General features: G+C 37.5%; 1 protein-coding gene across 1 annotated transcript in view; it reads right to left on the bottom strand.

Moving 5' to 3' along the window:
* Positions 1-15,935, bottom strand: part of LOC310892009 (adhesion G-protein coupled receptor V1-like) — a gene marked incomplete at its 5' end in the record, with an annotated part of 70,308 nt that overhangs the window by 24,082 nt on the left and 30,291 nt on the right. The window contains 9 exons of the mRNA XM_083854198.1: positions 2,015-2,154; positions 3,478-3,558; positions 5,179-5,308; positions 5,962-6,164; positions 6,785-6,965; positions 9,943-10,119; positions 11,952-12,325; positions 13,680-14,423; positions 15,647-15,864. Of these exons, the coding sequence (XP_083710324.1) occupies positions 2,015-2,154; positions 3,478-3,558; positions 5,179-5,308; positions 5,962-6,164; positions 6,785-6,965; positions 9,943-10,119; positions 11,952-12,325; positions 13,680-14,423; positions 15,647-15,864 (2,248 nt within the window). The remainder of the gene's footprint in view (positions 1-2,014; positions 2,155-3,477; positions 3,559-5,178; positions 5,309-5,961; positions 6,165-6,784; positions 6,966-9,942; positions 10,120-11,951; positions 12,326-13,679; positions 14,424-15,646; positions 15,865-15,935) is intronic.

The raw sequence follows: 15,935 nt of genomic DNA, 5'->3' as shown, positions 1-15,935 counted from the left end.
TCAGCGCCTGCCCCTCCGCTCCCCTCGTGAGGGAGCTGCAGGCCGCCATGAGACCTCCCCTCGGCCTGCTCTGCTCTGGGCTGAACAAACCCAGGGACCTCAGCCGCTCCTCATACTTCTTGCCCTCTAGACCCTTCACCACCATAGTAGCCCTCCTTTGGATGCTCTCTAATAGTTTATGTCCTTCATATATTGTAGCACACACAGTGCTAGAGGTGAGGCTTCACCAGCACAGAGCAGAGCAGGACAATCCCTTCCCTTGACCATCCAGCATTGCTGTGCCTTATGCTCCAGAACACAGTTGACCATTTTGGCTGCTAAGGCACACTGCTGGTTCATATTTCTCTTGCTGTCAAGCAAAACCCCCAGATCCCTTTCCATGGGGCTGCTCTTCAGCCTCTTGTCCCCAGGCCTGTCCGTACAGCCAGCATTGCCCCTTGCCAGGTGCAGAATCCAGCACTTCCTCGTTTAACTTAATTCCAGTCAACTGTGACCTCTCCAGACTCCAAGACTATTGAAAAATTATTGAGAGAGGTCTTGCAATGACATCAGCCAGCTCTTTCTGTACTTTGGGATTAATCCCACTGGACCCCATAGACTTATATGCATCCAGCTGGAGCAGCAAATCCTGCACAAGTTCAAAGTTGGCTGGGAGTTTATCATCATCACAGTCCTGAAATTCAGAGCTTTGGGTGTCCCCGAGCCCATCATTGGTGTTAAAGACAGAGGCAAAGAAGGCATTAACCTCTGCTTTATTGGCGTACTTATTTGTGAGGTTACCAACCTCAACAAGTAATGGATCAATGTTTTCTCTGCTCCTCCTTTTGCTGTTAGCATCCTTTAAAAAAAGCACTTTTTGTTGTCCCCACAGTACTGGCCAGCTTCAACTCTGAGTGAACATCACCTCTGTAGTCCTTGTTCAACTGACCTTGCTTCCAATGCCCACAGATTTTCCTTTTTCGCCTAAATTCTAGAATAAGATCCCTGCTCAGCCAAGCTGGCCTTCTGCCCAGCTTGCTCAACTTCTGACTCTTTGGAATTGCCTGTTCCTGTGCTCTTAAGAGGTGTTACTTAACTAACCAGCACTGATGGACTCCAATACCTTCAAAAGCAGGTTCCAAGGGGACCTCACAAACTAGTTCACTGAGTAGTCTGAAGTCTGCTGTCTCCATAGCTAGGGCTGAACTTTTGCTGGCAGTTTTCCTCCTATTACCAAAGATTTTAAACTCAGCCATCTCATGGTCACTATGGCCAGGACAGCCTCCAATCACCACTTCACCCACAAGACCCTCACTGTTTACAAGCAACAAATCTGGAGGGCACCTTTCTTAGTCAGCTTCCAGAGTAACTGTACCAACAAGTTATTGTTAACGTGCCTCAGGAATTTCCAGTACCTGTTTGTATTGGCTGTATGGTATTCCCAGCTAACATCTGGGAAGTTGAAGTCACCCACAGGGACAAGGGCAGATGACCTAGAGATATCCCTTAGTTCATTATAGAATAATTTGGCAATGTTGTCCTCCTGGCTGGGTGGTCTATAGCAGACTCCCACAACAACTTCATCTTATTGTTATAACTTATTTCCATGTCCCTTAATCCTTACCCGGAGGATCTTAAGCATGTCATTGCCAACTGCAAGCTGCACACAATCCAGCCCCTCCATTATATACAGTGCAAAGTCATTGACATGATGAGTTAAAAATAAACTAATTTTAAAAACAGTGTAATCTTTATCATCTTAGCTTTGCTGTATTTGTTGTGTCATCAGCACTTACTTTAAAATATTCATACCTCAAATGTAAACAAGTAGAAGTAAATTTAAACTTATATAAAACATTTTAGTTTTAAGCTGAAAGATACACTTTAGAAAGTGAAGTATAAAATGTCAAGACAAATGTACATGATAAAGTTAAGTTAAAATGCTGTAGACCTATTATAAAAATATTGCAGAATGCTCTGTAAAATAGACATAAAAGAGGATTGCATAGCAATATGAGACCCAAAACTTTCTAACCTGCAACATAATATTGCTATCTCCATCTTCAGGCTCAGTTCCATTTACCGAGAGTGACTCAGTACTGAACTCAAAGACGCCATGAGCATCATCAGAAGCCTCAATAGTCACAACGATGTGGGATGCAATTCCCAAGCTGGCTGTAAGTGCAAGTGCCAAAATGAGTTATTTTTTTATACCATCTTTTCTTAAAAGCTAAGGAAGTTTGTTACAAAAAGCACACAGAAAAGCATAACTGGAATATTTCTGCTGTTTTGCATTTTGTGGTGTGTTTTTTTTTTGTTTTAAATGTGGAATAATTATCCACATGGATAAGGAACTCACTTTCAATAATGCAGTCCTGGCAGCCCTTCTATGGAACAACACTCCAAAGCAACATATAAAATGCAAATATTTTAAGAGAGGATCAAAAATAAAATTACTTGTCTAATTAAGGAAAATGAACTAGAATTTAGGGTAGGGGAGAGTTACGTGGTAAAACACAGTGTAAGCAGTGCAGACAGGACAAAAGCAGGTACTATTTTAACTGAAGCTGGAACAAAGAAAAAGCTAGTCCAGGAAATTCTACTACTGTAATGATCATCTTGTGTGAGATAACTTGCTGCTTAGAAAGAGAAAGAGCCTGGCATTTTAAAAAAAATCTGGAAACACAGAAGAGGAAACAACACTTCCCAGGAAGTTCCAAAAAGTGGTTAAACCACAGACTTACTCTCAGGTTCAAACTGAACTCCTTTGTATTTTCAAATAAAACAGAAAATCAGGCTGTCACTGTGGAATAAATTATTTGATTTCGATAATGGGTGCTAACACAATATTTTCAGGTCTCTAGGGTTTAATTCAAAATCCGCCATCATTAGCGTTTCCCTCATAGTAGGTGCTTTTGTTTTCATCTTATTTCTGCATATTGTATGTTTTTAATTTTCTCAAGATTAAATTATCTTTGTTTTCTGTATGTTGTGACAAAAATAGACTTCAAAAATGAAAAATAATCAAAGCATTCTTTTAGAAAAAAAAGAGCTAACACCACTTTTTATTAAGAGTATTTTTGAGATGCAGAGATCAAAGCATAAAGCGAGTGGCAAAAGAAAGTATCAAAACACACAGTCAGGTAATTTTTAAATTACCTTAAATTTAAAAAGTTTCTCTCCTCTTTGCTCTCCAGAAAATTTTACAAAATTTACAAACAAAGCTAATTTTTCTAACTACTTCTGGAATAACTACATTGTGTTCTATAAAAATACAGCTTTGAAGATAGAGAAGCTGTTATTTTCTGTATTACGGTTAGTATTGACTGTTGTTGAAATTAAGCCTTTTTTAAAATGGGAAAGAATGTTTTGACAGGACTCTATGATATATCTCAAACCACAAGCAAAATAACACTATGATAAACTGTGTCAGTAGTGTAGTTCATGAGGGATATTACAGTTAGCATAAAGAAATAAAGATTAATCCAAAATGCTTACCATGCTGATGGACAGTTGGAAGGAAGAAATCCATGTTCCCATCACCACTACCACTGCCATCATTTCTAAAGAGCTCAGCAACTTTAAGATGACAGACATACAGATATATACACATATATACATTTATAAATCAGAGCGCAAGCAAAGAGAAATTTAAACTATTCTGGACAACAGGAAAAAAAGAGGGAAGCACTCTAGGAAGGTATCAACTTTGCTTCTGAAAGTGTACAGGAGTTCTAATAAAGACTGAAATATTTACATATGCCACCTCTTACTTAATTTATGACATTGGAAATAGCAATGGGAAGTCAGAATGAAAGAAAACACATACACATAGTTTATCTTTCCTCTCTTTCCCTCTTTGTGTCCCCATTTTGTATTTCCCCTTTCTCACTCCTAACTGAGGCTTGTCATGGAGGAATCTAAATTGAAAAAAAAAAAAAAAAAAAAAGGTAGGGGAGACGATAAAGTCCCTCAAGCTCCTTATTCTAATATTTTCTCACAAAGTGAAAATGTTGGGAAAATCTGCAGAAAACTTAACTAATGGGGACTTCATAAGCTTTGTGTTTGTGTTGGAAAGGCCAAAAAGAAGGCTCATTTTAAAAAGGCTATATAGTTACTGGATTACTAAAGTTAGTTGTAAATTTTCTGTCACAACAATTTGAAAGAGAAAAGTTTGACTCCTTTTAACAAAACAACTATTCAACCAAAAAGACAAAATACGTGAAAAGTCTCAAGACTTTACCAAAAGAATCACTGAGACCATGTTGCACCATAGACACATACAATCATAGCAGAGAGCTGGATTAATTCAAGGAAATCTGATACATCCTCCCAGAAGGGACCACACTTGCAATTTCTGAATTGTTTAAAAAAATAACATCAGTTTAAAAAAAAAAAATCAATTTATGGCTGTCAGTGTTTCTAATTACTTTTCCCTCCAACAAGCTTTACAATCTCCGTTAAAATTTTTCTCAAATGGAAAAAAAAATCTGTAAGGTATTCAGGGGTTTATGTGGCAGCACCACTATGCTTTGCCGTCCCTTCAGACTAGCCCTTCAAACCAATAATTCTTTCAAGTGTTTGTCTTGTTCTTACAGACAGTTATCTACGAGCTACCTCTGCAGCTACAGCTCAGCAAACTCCCTATGGCCCTCAACATCCACAGCCTATTACTGCTATAATCCATTTGACCTATGTATTGCAGTTCTTCTGATTTCACTCATGTGGAAGAAAAAACAAAACAAAACAAAAAAAAAAACCAAAACAAACAAACAAAAACACAACACTTTGACTGTTTAGCCTTAAATATTTTATAAATATTCCATATTTTTGAAATGCAACATATTGCTAATATATTTTTGCATTATTTTAGTTCTCATTACCAACCATGAAGTTATACAAAGTGAAAAGCAGCAATTGCCTTTAGATGACCTAACAGATGGCAGTGATACACTTTCCCTAATACATGGTAATAATATACTTGCTATGGGATCTGGTTGTTTCCACCAAGGATTAAGAAAAGAACTGAGGAACAGTTCTTCCCTACGAAAAAAGACAGCTGTATGGGGGTGGGGATGTAGAGGTGCTTTTTGTTTGTTTTCAGAAATAACATAGAAAATAATGCCAAGAAAGACAAGATTTTTATGAACGAGTAGAGGTCATGAAAATACAACTAAGGGACTGATATATGTGCCTTACCTCCTCCCTCTGGGTTCAACAGCTCCACTTTAAACGTTTTTTCTAATTCAGGAATAGTATTATCAGTGATGTTAACAGTAATGTACTTGTATCTTTCTCCTGGCTGAAATTCCAGTGTACCCACAACAGCCTGCAATATAAGAGCTCTTCATATTTTTGTTCAAGTCTAATGTTTTCATCCATATAAAAAAAAGAAACAGAACCTTCATTTTGTCTTTTTCAAAACATCTACTTTTCCTCACTTAAGCTTTAAAAAAAAATCTGAAAAATCTGTTTTACAAAAGAAAAAAAAAAAGAAGAAGACATCTAAGTTGACATACTGGTGAGCATCTGCATTCATGTACATTTTTCTTATTTTTCTGCACAAATGATCAGTTGGACAAGCAAGTGCAGATACACGCAGGTTATTTTGCTAGGCATATACAAATCCCAGTATGTACAAGCATAATGTTAACCTGTACATGCACTTGAATAATATGGTCTGTAACAACAGCAAAACTCACAAATTGCTACACTGAAAACTCTGTTAAGAAAAAAAAAAAAAGTTCAAAACCAGAGGCTTTTCCTAGACAATGCAACTTACTGCAGAGAAAAGAATGGAGAAGTCACATGATGTATATTTTTAAGTGAATATTACATATCCATTTGCCACATCACCTTGTAAAGTAGTCTTTCTGTGAAAGAATCATAGCTGGGCTAGAGCAGTCAAACTGAAAGCTATCTCCACGATAAATAACTCTAATTAATTCCAAAACAATTATACCACCTTGGCAGTTGCCATACCTGATAATCTTTGGGACTGAAAGCTGTGACTGGCACTGTTCTGTATTCCACCAGAACTGTTCCAAGAAGGCCTTGTGCACGAACTACCAGTAATCTGACGTGTCCAGCTTCTTCTTTAATAGTAATATGGGGCACAGAAGAGGCTGGAAGAATCATTTTATCACCTGGCTGAGGAGGTGGCCCCACAGAGAACTGGAGCAGACCTGGAAGACAAGAATTACTACTTACATGGCTTTTCATAACAAATTTTAAAGATGATAAACAATTTAAATAAAGTGATTGATAACATATCTTGTGATGGTTCTGAAATTAAAAACCACATATACCAGTATACCCTTAAGCCTCAATCACACTATTTCCAGAGATGTGCTGTGTGCCTTACCCTCTCTCACTGATATTCTTGTCAGTCTTGATAAAAGGCACAGCACAATAATAAAACCTTCTCTTCCCAAAAGAGCCTCACAGGCCACGGTTTTGCGTATTTACTGGTACAAGACATATGGAGAAATGACTCTCATTGTCAGGAATTCTCATTTGATGAAAAACCTGGACAGGATCAACTACATGCAGAGCCTTTATTTGCCCTCACAAGAGAATCATTGCTTGTTTGGTCAGGGAAGATTTGAGGCCTTTTTGTAAAATTATAAAAGAAAACTAATTCAGTATTCATTCATGTATATAAACAATGAATTAATTCAAGTTAGATAAAGTGGAATATATGAGATTGCTTCCTCAACTATTACAACCAAGCAAAGTTTTCATCTGACTGGAAAGAACTACACAATAATCTGAAACAAAGCTGTATAATTCCCATCATTGTTACCGTATGGGTGGTCACTGGCTTTGATGCTGATATCAGTAGTTTCCTTTTCTGGATCTATACTTGCTCCACTGGTAGGAGTTGAACCTAGTTTCCCATCTCCAGACACTGCAGAGACTAATGTCACACGGAAATATTCATTTAACTCCGGAATGTCATCATCAATAACATGCAAATTTAACACCTAGAGAAGGACCAAATCATGGAGAAATCAAACCATGCAACATTCTTTGATTAGTCAGTCAGCTGTATCTGCTGTATAGTTCTGAAAGCAAAGGACACTATTTTTGCTCTCCACATAAATTCAACTAATTTCTAAGATAACATTTTATGTCTAGAATATGCTTTCCAAAAACAATGCTTCCAAGCTACTGGAAATGGAAGGCATATTTTCTGAATTGTTTCAAACTACATAAATAAGTGATAATAAATACTTGTTTGGTTGGTTTTGTATATCTTCACAAAAGCAGAGTTTAATTTCCATGTACTGAACATGAAATATCTGATAAATTTTAAAATCTTTTTGAAATTATGCTTATGAAGAGACATTACAGTGATTAATCCAATTTAGAGAGCAAATAAATTGAGCTTATTATACCACCTGACACTTTGACCTGCAGATCATACGATTTACTAACATAACCTTGCTCTAAACACGCTAACACATTCACTTCAGAAAATTCCATCTTTCTTTATGTTTCGATATGGTCGGACAAACATATAGAAAACATTTAAGTAGCTGATCATATTTAGAGGCATGGTAATGAGTAGATTACAAATGTCAGTTGAAAGTCCCTTAGGATATCCCACCTGAAGAGCAGCTTGCTACCAGCCCGTTTCTTAGAGCCATGCACATTAGCTCCTCTGTATGTATGCAGTAAATTGGACCAGTAAGCTGTGTAGCAAGAGCCTACATCAGCCATTTTCTGCCACTAGATAGAGTAATGTGGGCCTCGTCTATGTTGCCATGCTAGAAAAGCTTTGGAAATTTCTGCTATATATGATTGTATGAAATGCAGTAATATCATTTCACAGAGAAATAAAGCTGAATGAACAAACTATTATAACATGAATGAACTATTTTCAGATACCACACGCTTTTGCCAGTCATCACATTATCCAGATTCACAGTTCTAGTGAAGTCACTGGGATCCCTGCAAATGACTTCAGCGAATTTGAGTCCACATTGACTTCTGCAGCCTGATATAAGTGAAACTGAGGATGGTATTTTCTACTCACAATTCATCCTTATTATACAAACAATAATAGAAAGTGTATGTTGTTTCTACAGTACTGTGGTCCCGCACCACTTCTTCAAATAAATTTAACAATTCTGTGCTGTACATCAGGATTGAATTCATTGAAACAGATTATTTTTATTTCTATTTCTAGCACACGCTGTTTATTACCACAGAATTTTAATCATAGGACAGCCCACGTTGGATGGGACATCAAAAGATGAAGTTCAATGTTTCATGGAAAAAAAAAAAATAGATGAAATAATCCAGCACCATGTTCAACTGCATCTTAAGCACCCCTGGTGATGGGAATTCTACCATAGAACCATACATTGGTTTGGGCTGGAAGGGACCTTAAAGCCCACCCAGCGCCACCCCCTGCCATGGGCAGGGACACCTCCCCCCAGCCCAGGCTGCCCTCAGCCCCATCCAGCCTGGCCTTGGGCTCTGCCAGGGATGGGGCAGCCGCAGCTCCTCTGGGCAGCCTGGGCCTGGGCCTCACCGCCCTCTGAGGGAAGAATTTCCTCCTTCGCCCCCTCCCTCGCCCTGCTGCCCACGCTGCTGTTGGTGCAGCCCAGGGTACGGGTGGCTTTCTGGGCTGCAAGCACACATTGCCGGCTCATGTCGAGCTTCTCATCAACCACCACGCCCAGGTCCTTCCCCCCCCAAGGGGTGCTCTCAGTGCTTTCTCTGCCCAGCCTGTGTTTGTGCTTGGGATTGCCCTGGCCCAGATGCTGAGGTCGGGACAACCCGACCCTGTCCCTAAGGAAGTCGTTCCAGTAGTTGTAAAAAATTTCAAGACAAAACCTCTCCCACTCTATCTTTGTACTCTTTGCCCTCTGTCTTCTCCTGTGGTTTCTTGAAAAGAGAGAGCCTCTGTCAACTCTGGAGCTGCCCTTTAGGTACTGTAATAATGGGATCAAAGTCCCCTTCTAAAGGGTGAAAAGATCTAACCCCTTGAGTCTTTCCTTAGAGGACAGGTTCTCCAGCTCTTTGATCATCTTTCTGGCCCTCTTTTGGACCTCCAGTCTGCCCACATAATTTTTTAATTGTGGGCCTCTGTAGCTTTGAATTCCTACTCTTCAGTGTATCCTGGTATCCTGGTATTTCTTTTTTCTTTTTCTTTTTTTTTTAAACTAATTCAGATAAGGAATTTCGTAAGACTTTTAGAAAGCTTTCTCAGAAGCAGCTAAAGCTTCCCTTATGTATCATTTCTCTTTCTCTCCCCCAACTCAGAGATGCAATTCTGATTACCAATTTCAGGTGTCTCTAAGGCCAGAATATTGAATAATTTCCTTATGTTCCAGTTGCTCGCACACTTTATGCAGAGGAATAGATTAAAGCAGACAGTAATCATTTCAGGGAGACTCAAAAACAGCTATTGTTACAAGAACACCTTTAATCTCCTGTTTCTGATTTTGAATTTAAAAGGAGACAGAACCTGGATAGCCTTGAGTGCAAGAACAGCAATGAATCTTACTATTGCCTATTTAATTGTTGTGGACATAAATTTGAGTTACAACACTCAGATCAAACCTGATCATTTTCCAATTTCGAAAGTACATGGACTATCTACACTTTTTAAAGTATATGTACACATACACATAAATACAGTTAATATTTTTTATGTATATGTACATATATCTAATATGTACATGCACACATGGTGACTTTTGAACTGACATATACACAGAGCTACAAATAACACTTTCTTGTTGTCAGGGATGGAAAAAAAGAAAGAAAGAAAATATATATATAACAAAAAAATAACAACATAAAATAACAAAATAAAAAATAATAAGAAGAAAAGCCATGTGAAGTAAACACTCTCTAGTATGCAAACCAGCCAAGCACCCTCAGAAGGTATTTTCCAGGAGGTTTGTAAAGGACAGGATGAATTGTTAATAGGAAGGTAGGGTTTACCTCTGATCTCTGCCAAGGAACGAATGTGATAGTGCCACTGCTATTAGAAAAATCGGTAACAGAGTAATTAATGCCAGTGGAATCAACCTGTGAGATAATGTACTTTATATACACATAGTCTAGGGCTCCCCTTGTACGCTCCACAACACAGGATATAGTGGAACCTTCATCAGCAGTCTGGAAGAAAGCAAAAATTTGGAACGTTTATTACTGTCAAAGTAAATCAAGGCAATTTCATTAAATAACACGAAAATATTTAATGCCAGACAAATGTTCAAGTAAAAAATTGCTGTCATGTTACTTTCAGCTCTTTTGGAGTGTTAGGAAGCTGAAACTGACCTTGATGCCAATCAGAACAATCCTAGTGGAATCTGCAAAAGTCTGATGCCTCCCTGAGGACTATTAAGGTAACAAATAACAATACACTGCAGTTCGTCCTGGACACAACCCCTTTCCTAAAACTATGCGTCAGAGACAGAATCAATATGCTTGAAATGTACCTGTCGAAAGCAAATGAAACTATTGCTTTATAATAACGTCAATATTGTAATTTTCCTTAGCAATAATTTAAAGAAAGATTTGGATCAGCACTTTCTCTAACCAGACACACTATGGATAGAAATAAACTATACCATCATCATTCAGAAAAACAGATTTTTCTCTTCTACTGTCCTCCTTACAATTCTGTATCTTCACAGATAACATGACTTCTGCAGCGACAACTTCACGTCTCTGGAATGAAGCTTTAATTGGTACTGACCTTCTATTTTAGAAAATAACGTTCATAAAATTAACATAGAAAATAATTTTATCTGAAAGTTATTGGAAAGGTTAAAGCTATCTTATGCATTAGATAAATTTCAGGGCTGCTTTGTAAGAAAGCATAGATACTGTGTGTGACTTCAGCTGCCTAGTAGACAGATATGCACAGTTAAACTACTGGTAAAAAAATGCTGTGTTCCTGCATCACCACTAAGAGCTCTAATACTTCCCTGGTGAAATGGACATATGATAGGTGCAAAACAATTACCGTGCCATATAATTATTTTTTTTCTTCATGGTTGGCTGATGATCTGTGGCATCACAGCGTATCAGAGGTACTTGAACCTGAAGGAATCTATTATCATAGCATATGGTAGGCACACAATAAGCAAACTGAACCAAACTGAAAACTAGTATCACTCAGGCAAGACAGTTATTTTAAAAACATCATAAGCACTTTGATTAAAAAAGAATGTAATTAAAGCTCATAAGAGTTCCCAAATGAAAACTGTATTAAATTTTTTTTTCCACAAAATAATCCAATACCAGTAGAGATAGCTATCATGTTATTCCCCCTTATAATTGATTAAAGAAGTAAAGAATGATTTATGTTTATTTCAAGCCTCCTCAAAAAGTAGCAAGTTTACACTCTGCATATAGAATGGATACCACTGAAAAAAGATTTCATCTGTTAAAACTAAAACAACAAAAAAAACCACTACTAAATCAACCAACTGACATCAAACATATGCAAATTATAACTTAGTTTATGACAGCAAATGAAGGTGGAAAAATCCATAACACTTTGTCATTGCATGATCTCTAGTAAAATTATCTCAAACACATCATGTGACACAGAAAACTAAAATAAAAATCTTTGCAATAATCCATTCTCAAAAAAAAACCAGAGAATTAAATCTTACATTTTAACTGGTAACTCAAATGTAACAGAAGTGAAGGTAAAATATTTTTCTAGAAAAAAAAAATTAAGCCTTAGTCTTCAGTTTATATAGTAAACTAAATTTTCTTAACCATTTTTTTCTTTAGTTTTTTAAAATTATATAGTAAATCCCAGTGGAACTGAGGTTGTATTAACAGAACATATGCATCTCCAAATCCTAGGAAAACTTTGCTTAACCACAAAAGCAAACACTGCAAAATCTAGGGTTTGTTCAGGTCACTTGGTCCTGCCATTTAGCTTTCTGTGCCTGAAATATCACCTACAATTTCCATTATGACCACCTTACCTCAGGGATACATGCTCCAGTGAAGCCAAATAAACCATTAGCATTATCACTTTTCTGTATTCTTAATCTTGCTGTGGTGTTTTCTTGTGAAATTCGAGCTCCACCACGCACAGAAATGAGCTTTAGTATGAATAATTCTTCTCCTTCTTCCTCTTTGTCATCCTTTGCAGACACGATGAATGATTTATTGGTCTCTCCTTGCCAATACTCCAAATACCCAGAGACAGGGTGGACATCACTTTTTGCAGGAGTTGCATGAAGTTCATAGATCTCTGCTCGTGTCAACTTACGCTCATAAAGCCTTACATCCTGCATTAACCCTGTGTACCTACTGCTGCCGTTGATTCCTGCTCCAATTCTTACTATTCCTGGACCTGAGAAGGAAATTATAATTTTTTCTCATGTTATTGTATTTGTATGAAACAGTCAGCAACTGACTACCTGTTTTTCTTAAAAACCAATGGTAAACTGTTCATTGTCCCTGGATGAGGAATCATATTGATCTTGAGATCCAAAATCAGGAGGTTCCTTGAGCCTCATCTCAATGTTACAGGTAAGTCCTCACAGGCCAAACAATTCCATCCTATGCTGTCCAAGTTTTTCATCCTATTAGTTCTAGCAGCACATTATCATCATCCCTCATTTTTATAAGTCTTAGAGACTTGAGGCTCCCTCTTTCCTCCACAGATTTTCAGAGCAGAACTGCAACCCCTTTTAGCCCTTGTTTTGCTGAACAAATCCTACTTTGTTTCCCTCTGCTAGGGCAGCTGATCCATTCTGATGATACTCATGATTACTGCATTAACCCTTCTGGACATCCATTTCATCCACCACACTGTAATTCCATGCAAATTCCAAACTCTTTTTACAACAGCATTTATATTTCTCTGTCTCCAAACTATAGGATCACAGCTGCCTCATATTCATTCCTACTCTATCCTATTCTGTGCCATGCTATGCTCTTGTGCTAAAACACACACATCAGCTGTTTTCAGTTGCCTTTCAGAAAACGAAAGAAAACAAACAAACAAAAAAAGCTGTGCTCTTCAGTGTATTGTCATACATATGACACTGAGTGGCAGTTGTAGAGATGAGCAACCACAGGAACTGATAAAAGTCCCAGGGCACAAAGTGGAGGATGCTGAGAAAAACTGGGCTGCTATGCACACCACTGTGTATTACCCAACATTCAACGGAGAGAGATGACATACTTGCCTTACTATTGCATTATCCCCAGACACACGCCATCCCCACTAATAAAGAAAATTTACAGCACAGACATATCCTTCTAGCAATAAAAGCATAATTGCATTTCACATATATTTGTTCTAGAAACCGAGGGAGAGAAAAAAAAAAAACCTCTCAGCCTCTCAGCTTAGCTACAGTACTGCAAGTGTGATGGAAATTACTAATTGCAGAAGTACTATTCTTTTTACAAATGGAAAATTTGATTTCTTAAACTTCAACCTGGAATTTTAAAAGCAGAAATAAAATAGTACACCATACAATTAATAGTCCTCTACTCTCACTCAACATCGCAGCAGTTTGAATTTTTTAGAACATTCACACAATTTCCATAGGCTTTCTGAAAATCCTCAAAGAATTCTTATCCATTCCTTTCAATTAACTTAACAGATATAATCATTTCAGTGTATTTCTTCCACCTTTGAAGTGGCTAGACTATGCATTTCAGAGCTTTATATATGGAGAAAAATAGCAAAGGCTCACCATCAAGAATTGCTTCTCCTTTTAGACTCTTCATTCCTCCCAGAACTAGAATTCCATCAACGTAAAATTCAATTATACTTTCATCCAGAGTAATCAGAACGTGAAGCCAAGTATTCTCATCCAGGTATTTCATGACTGATGTTTTAGCCATGTATGTCATATTGGACCCTAATGCTGTATAATGAAGCACTACAGAAACATGAGAATCATTTGTCTGAATTTTCACACCATAATATAAAGTCCCATTATCGTTATCCTTTTCAACTATATAGCCATCTGTACTGACATTAGGAATTAACCAAGCTGAAAATGTAAAATTGGTTACTGCATTATTTCCATTGTATGGGTATTCAGGACCGATAATGCCAAATGCATCCTCTTTTCCACTGAAATACAGAGCGTCTGTTCCACTGTGATGGCGCCTCATGTGGGGCTGTGATTGTACTGAGCTTGGGAATGATCCAAGCAACAAGAAATCTACCATTGATGGCAGTCCAGCTTGGAAGGTACTAGACAGTATTTCCCAACCTAGTCGGACAACACCAAAGGTGCCTTGCTGTCTCCAGATGGTGAAGTCCGTAATATAGGAAAGGTCATCTTCAGAAAGAGTATCTTCCACTATCTCTCTGTCCTGGCTCTCTGGATCTATAACAAACACTCCAAAAGGGTCATCATTGAAAGGGATCATGACAGTTACAGTAGGACTGGTTTCAGATAACTGACCACCAGGACCAGGAGACCCACCTGCGTAATAGAAGTTAGAGTAAAAGTTAATGATTAAACAACACACTCAGAAAAAAGTTTCAAAGTACTTTTTTTTTTTTTTAATAAAACAAGTTTCTAAAAAAACCTCAAACCCTCCTTTAAGATCCTCTGGACTTATAGCAAATGATCTAACTTGAAAATTACATAGGTTAATTGTATTATTCTTAAAACACTGTGCTGATGTAATTTCAGTAGAAAACAAACCCACATGCTATTTTTCAGCTGTAAAACACACAGATGTCTTTCAGGTGAAACATGACAAGGTCCATCTTTTCTTAATTAGCCAATAAGGTAGGTTACCTTTGATTCGTTTGATAAGCATGGGGGCCAAATTCAATTCTTGTATTGCTCAAAGACTTACAGGAATAGAGAATGGCAAAATCTTGCCTGTTGCCTCTGATACAGAAGTACATACACCTTGCAGAAACAGTAACCAGTTGTGTGTTAAAACTGCTGCCCAGTCCTGGTGTTAGTCATCTATCTTTGCACAGTAAGAATTCATGATATGAAGATCATGTTGTGAATGGAGAATCTCCGTGTTCAAAGTGTACAGTGATCTACCTGTTATAAGCAGGAAATCTTTTGTACATCCGTATGGACTTCACTTACAGGAAAGGCCAACACACATTTTCACTTGTATCAGAGCACAGAAGACCATGAATAGTACTAAAGTGGAATTAATCCAGATTAGGAAATGTGTCCAGTAGCAATTTAAAGTTGTAATTTAAGTCATGTGAAGTGGTAACTACAAGTATTTTACCTCCTCTAGGGAAACAAACAAACAAAAAAGCAACCTCTATTATGGTAGACACACATAACCTTTAATACCTTTGTTATTTCTTTGTTAGTATCTTTGTTTTATATTTTGTGCATGGAGATCTATGTATCTGAAATTCAGAACTCTTGGTTTTTGAAATGAAACTTCTGAACTTTAAGAAGTTTAATTTCAAAAACCAAGAGGCATCCCTTTTAAAGTTCAGATCACCAAAATGTGTTTAACAGTAATTCGGGAACTGAGTAACTCTCTATATATGGAAATCAAGATTAAATGAAAAATAAGACCTAAAACCTTACCAGAAAAGCATAGGATATCAAGACATGATTCAAAGCAATGCTCTTTCTAGTGTTGGTTTCTTTTTGATTGATTAAACATAACTCTTTTCTACCAGATATGAAGGAAATGGTGATATGGAAGACAATACCTGAAGCATTCACCAACTTTAGAATGTAAAATTCATTGAATTCAGGAATTCTATCTGAAATGGCACGTAGTGTTATTGACTTCGACCTTTCACCATCCATGAAGCACACAGTCCCATAAGTTTCATAGAATTCTTCTCCTGGCTTCAGTGCAGAGTTATTATCAAACAACTGCCAGGTCAAAGAAACATTGCCGAAGTGTCCTCTGTGTCTCAAAATCCTGTTCAGTGATACAGAAAGAATGAGAGTCCTGGCAGGCATGCATCAGCGTTGAGTAGAAAAGGAAAATGT

This window comes from Anser anser (assembly GCF_964211835.1).
Source record: "Anser anser genome assembly, contig: HAP1_SCAFFOLD_87, whole genome shotgun sequence".
In the NCBI taxonomy this organism is placed as follows: Eukaryota; Metazoa; Chordata; class Aves; order Anseriformes; family Anatidae; genus Anser; species Anser anser.
This window is presented reverse-complemented; position numbering and strand designations above follow the sequence as displayed.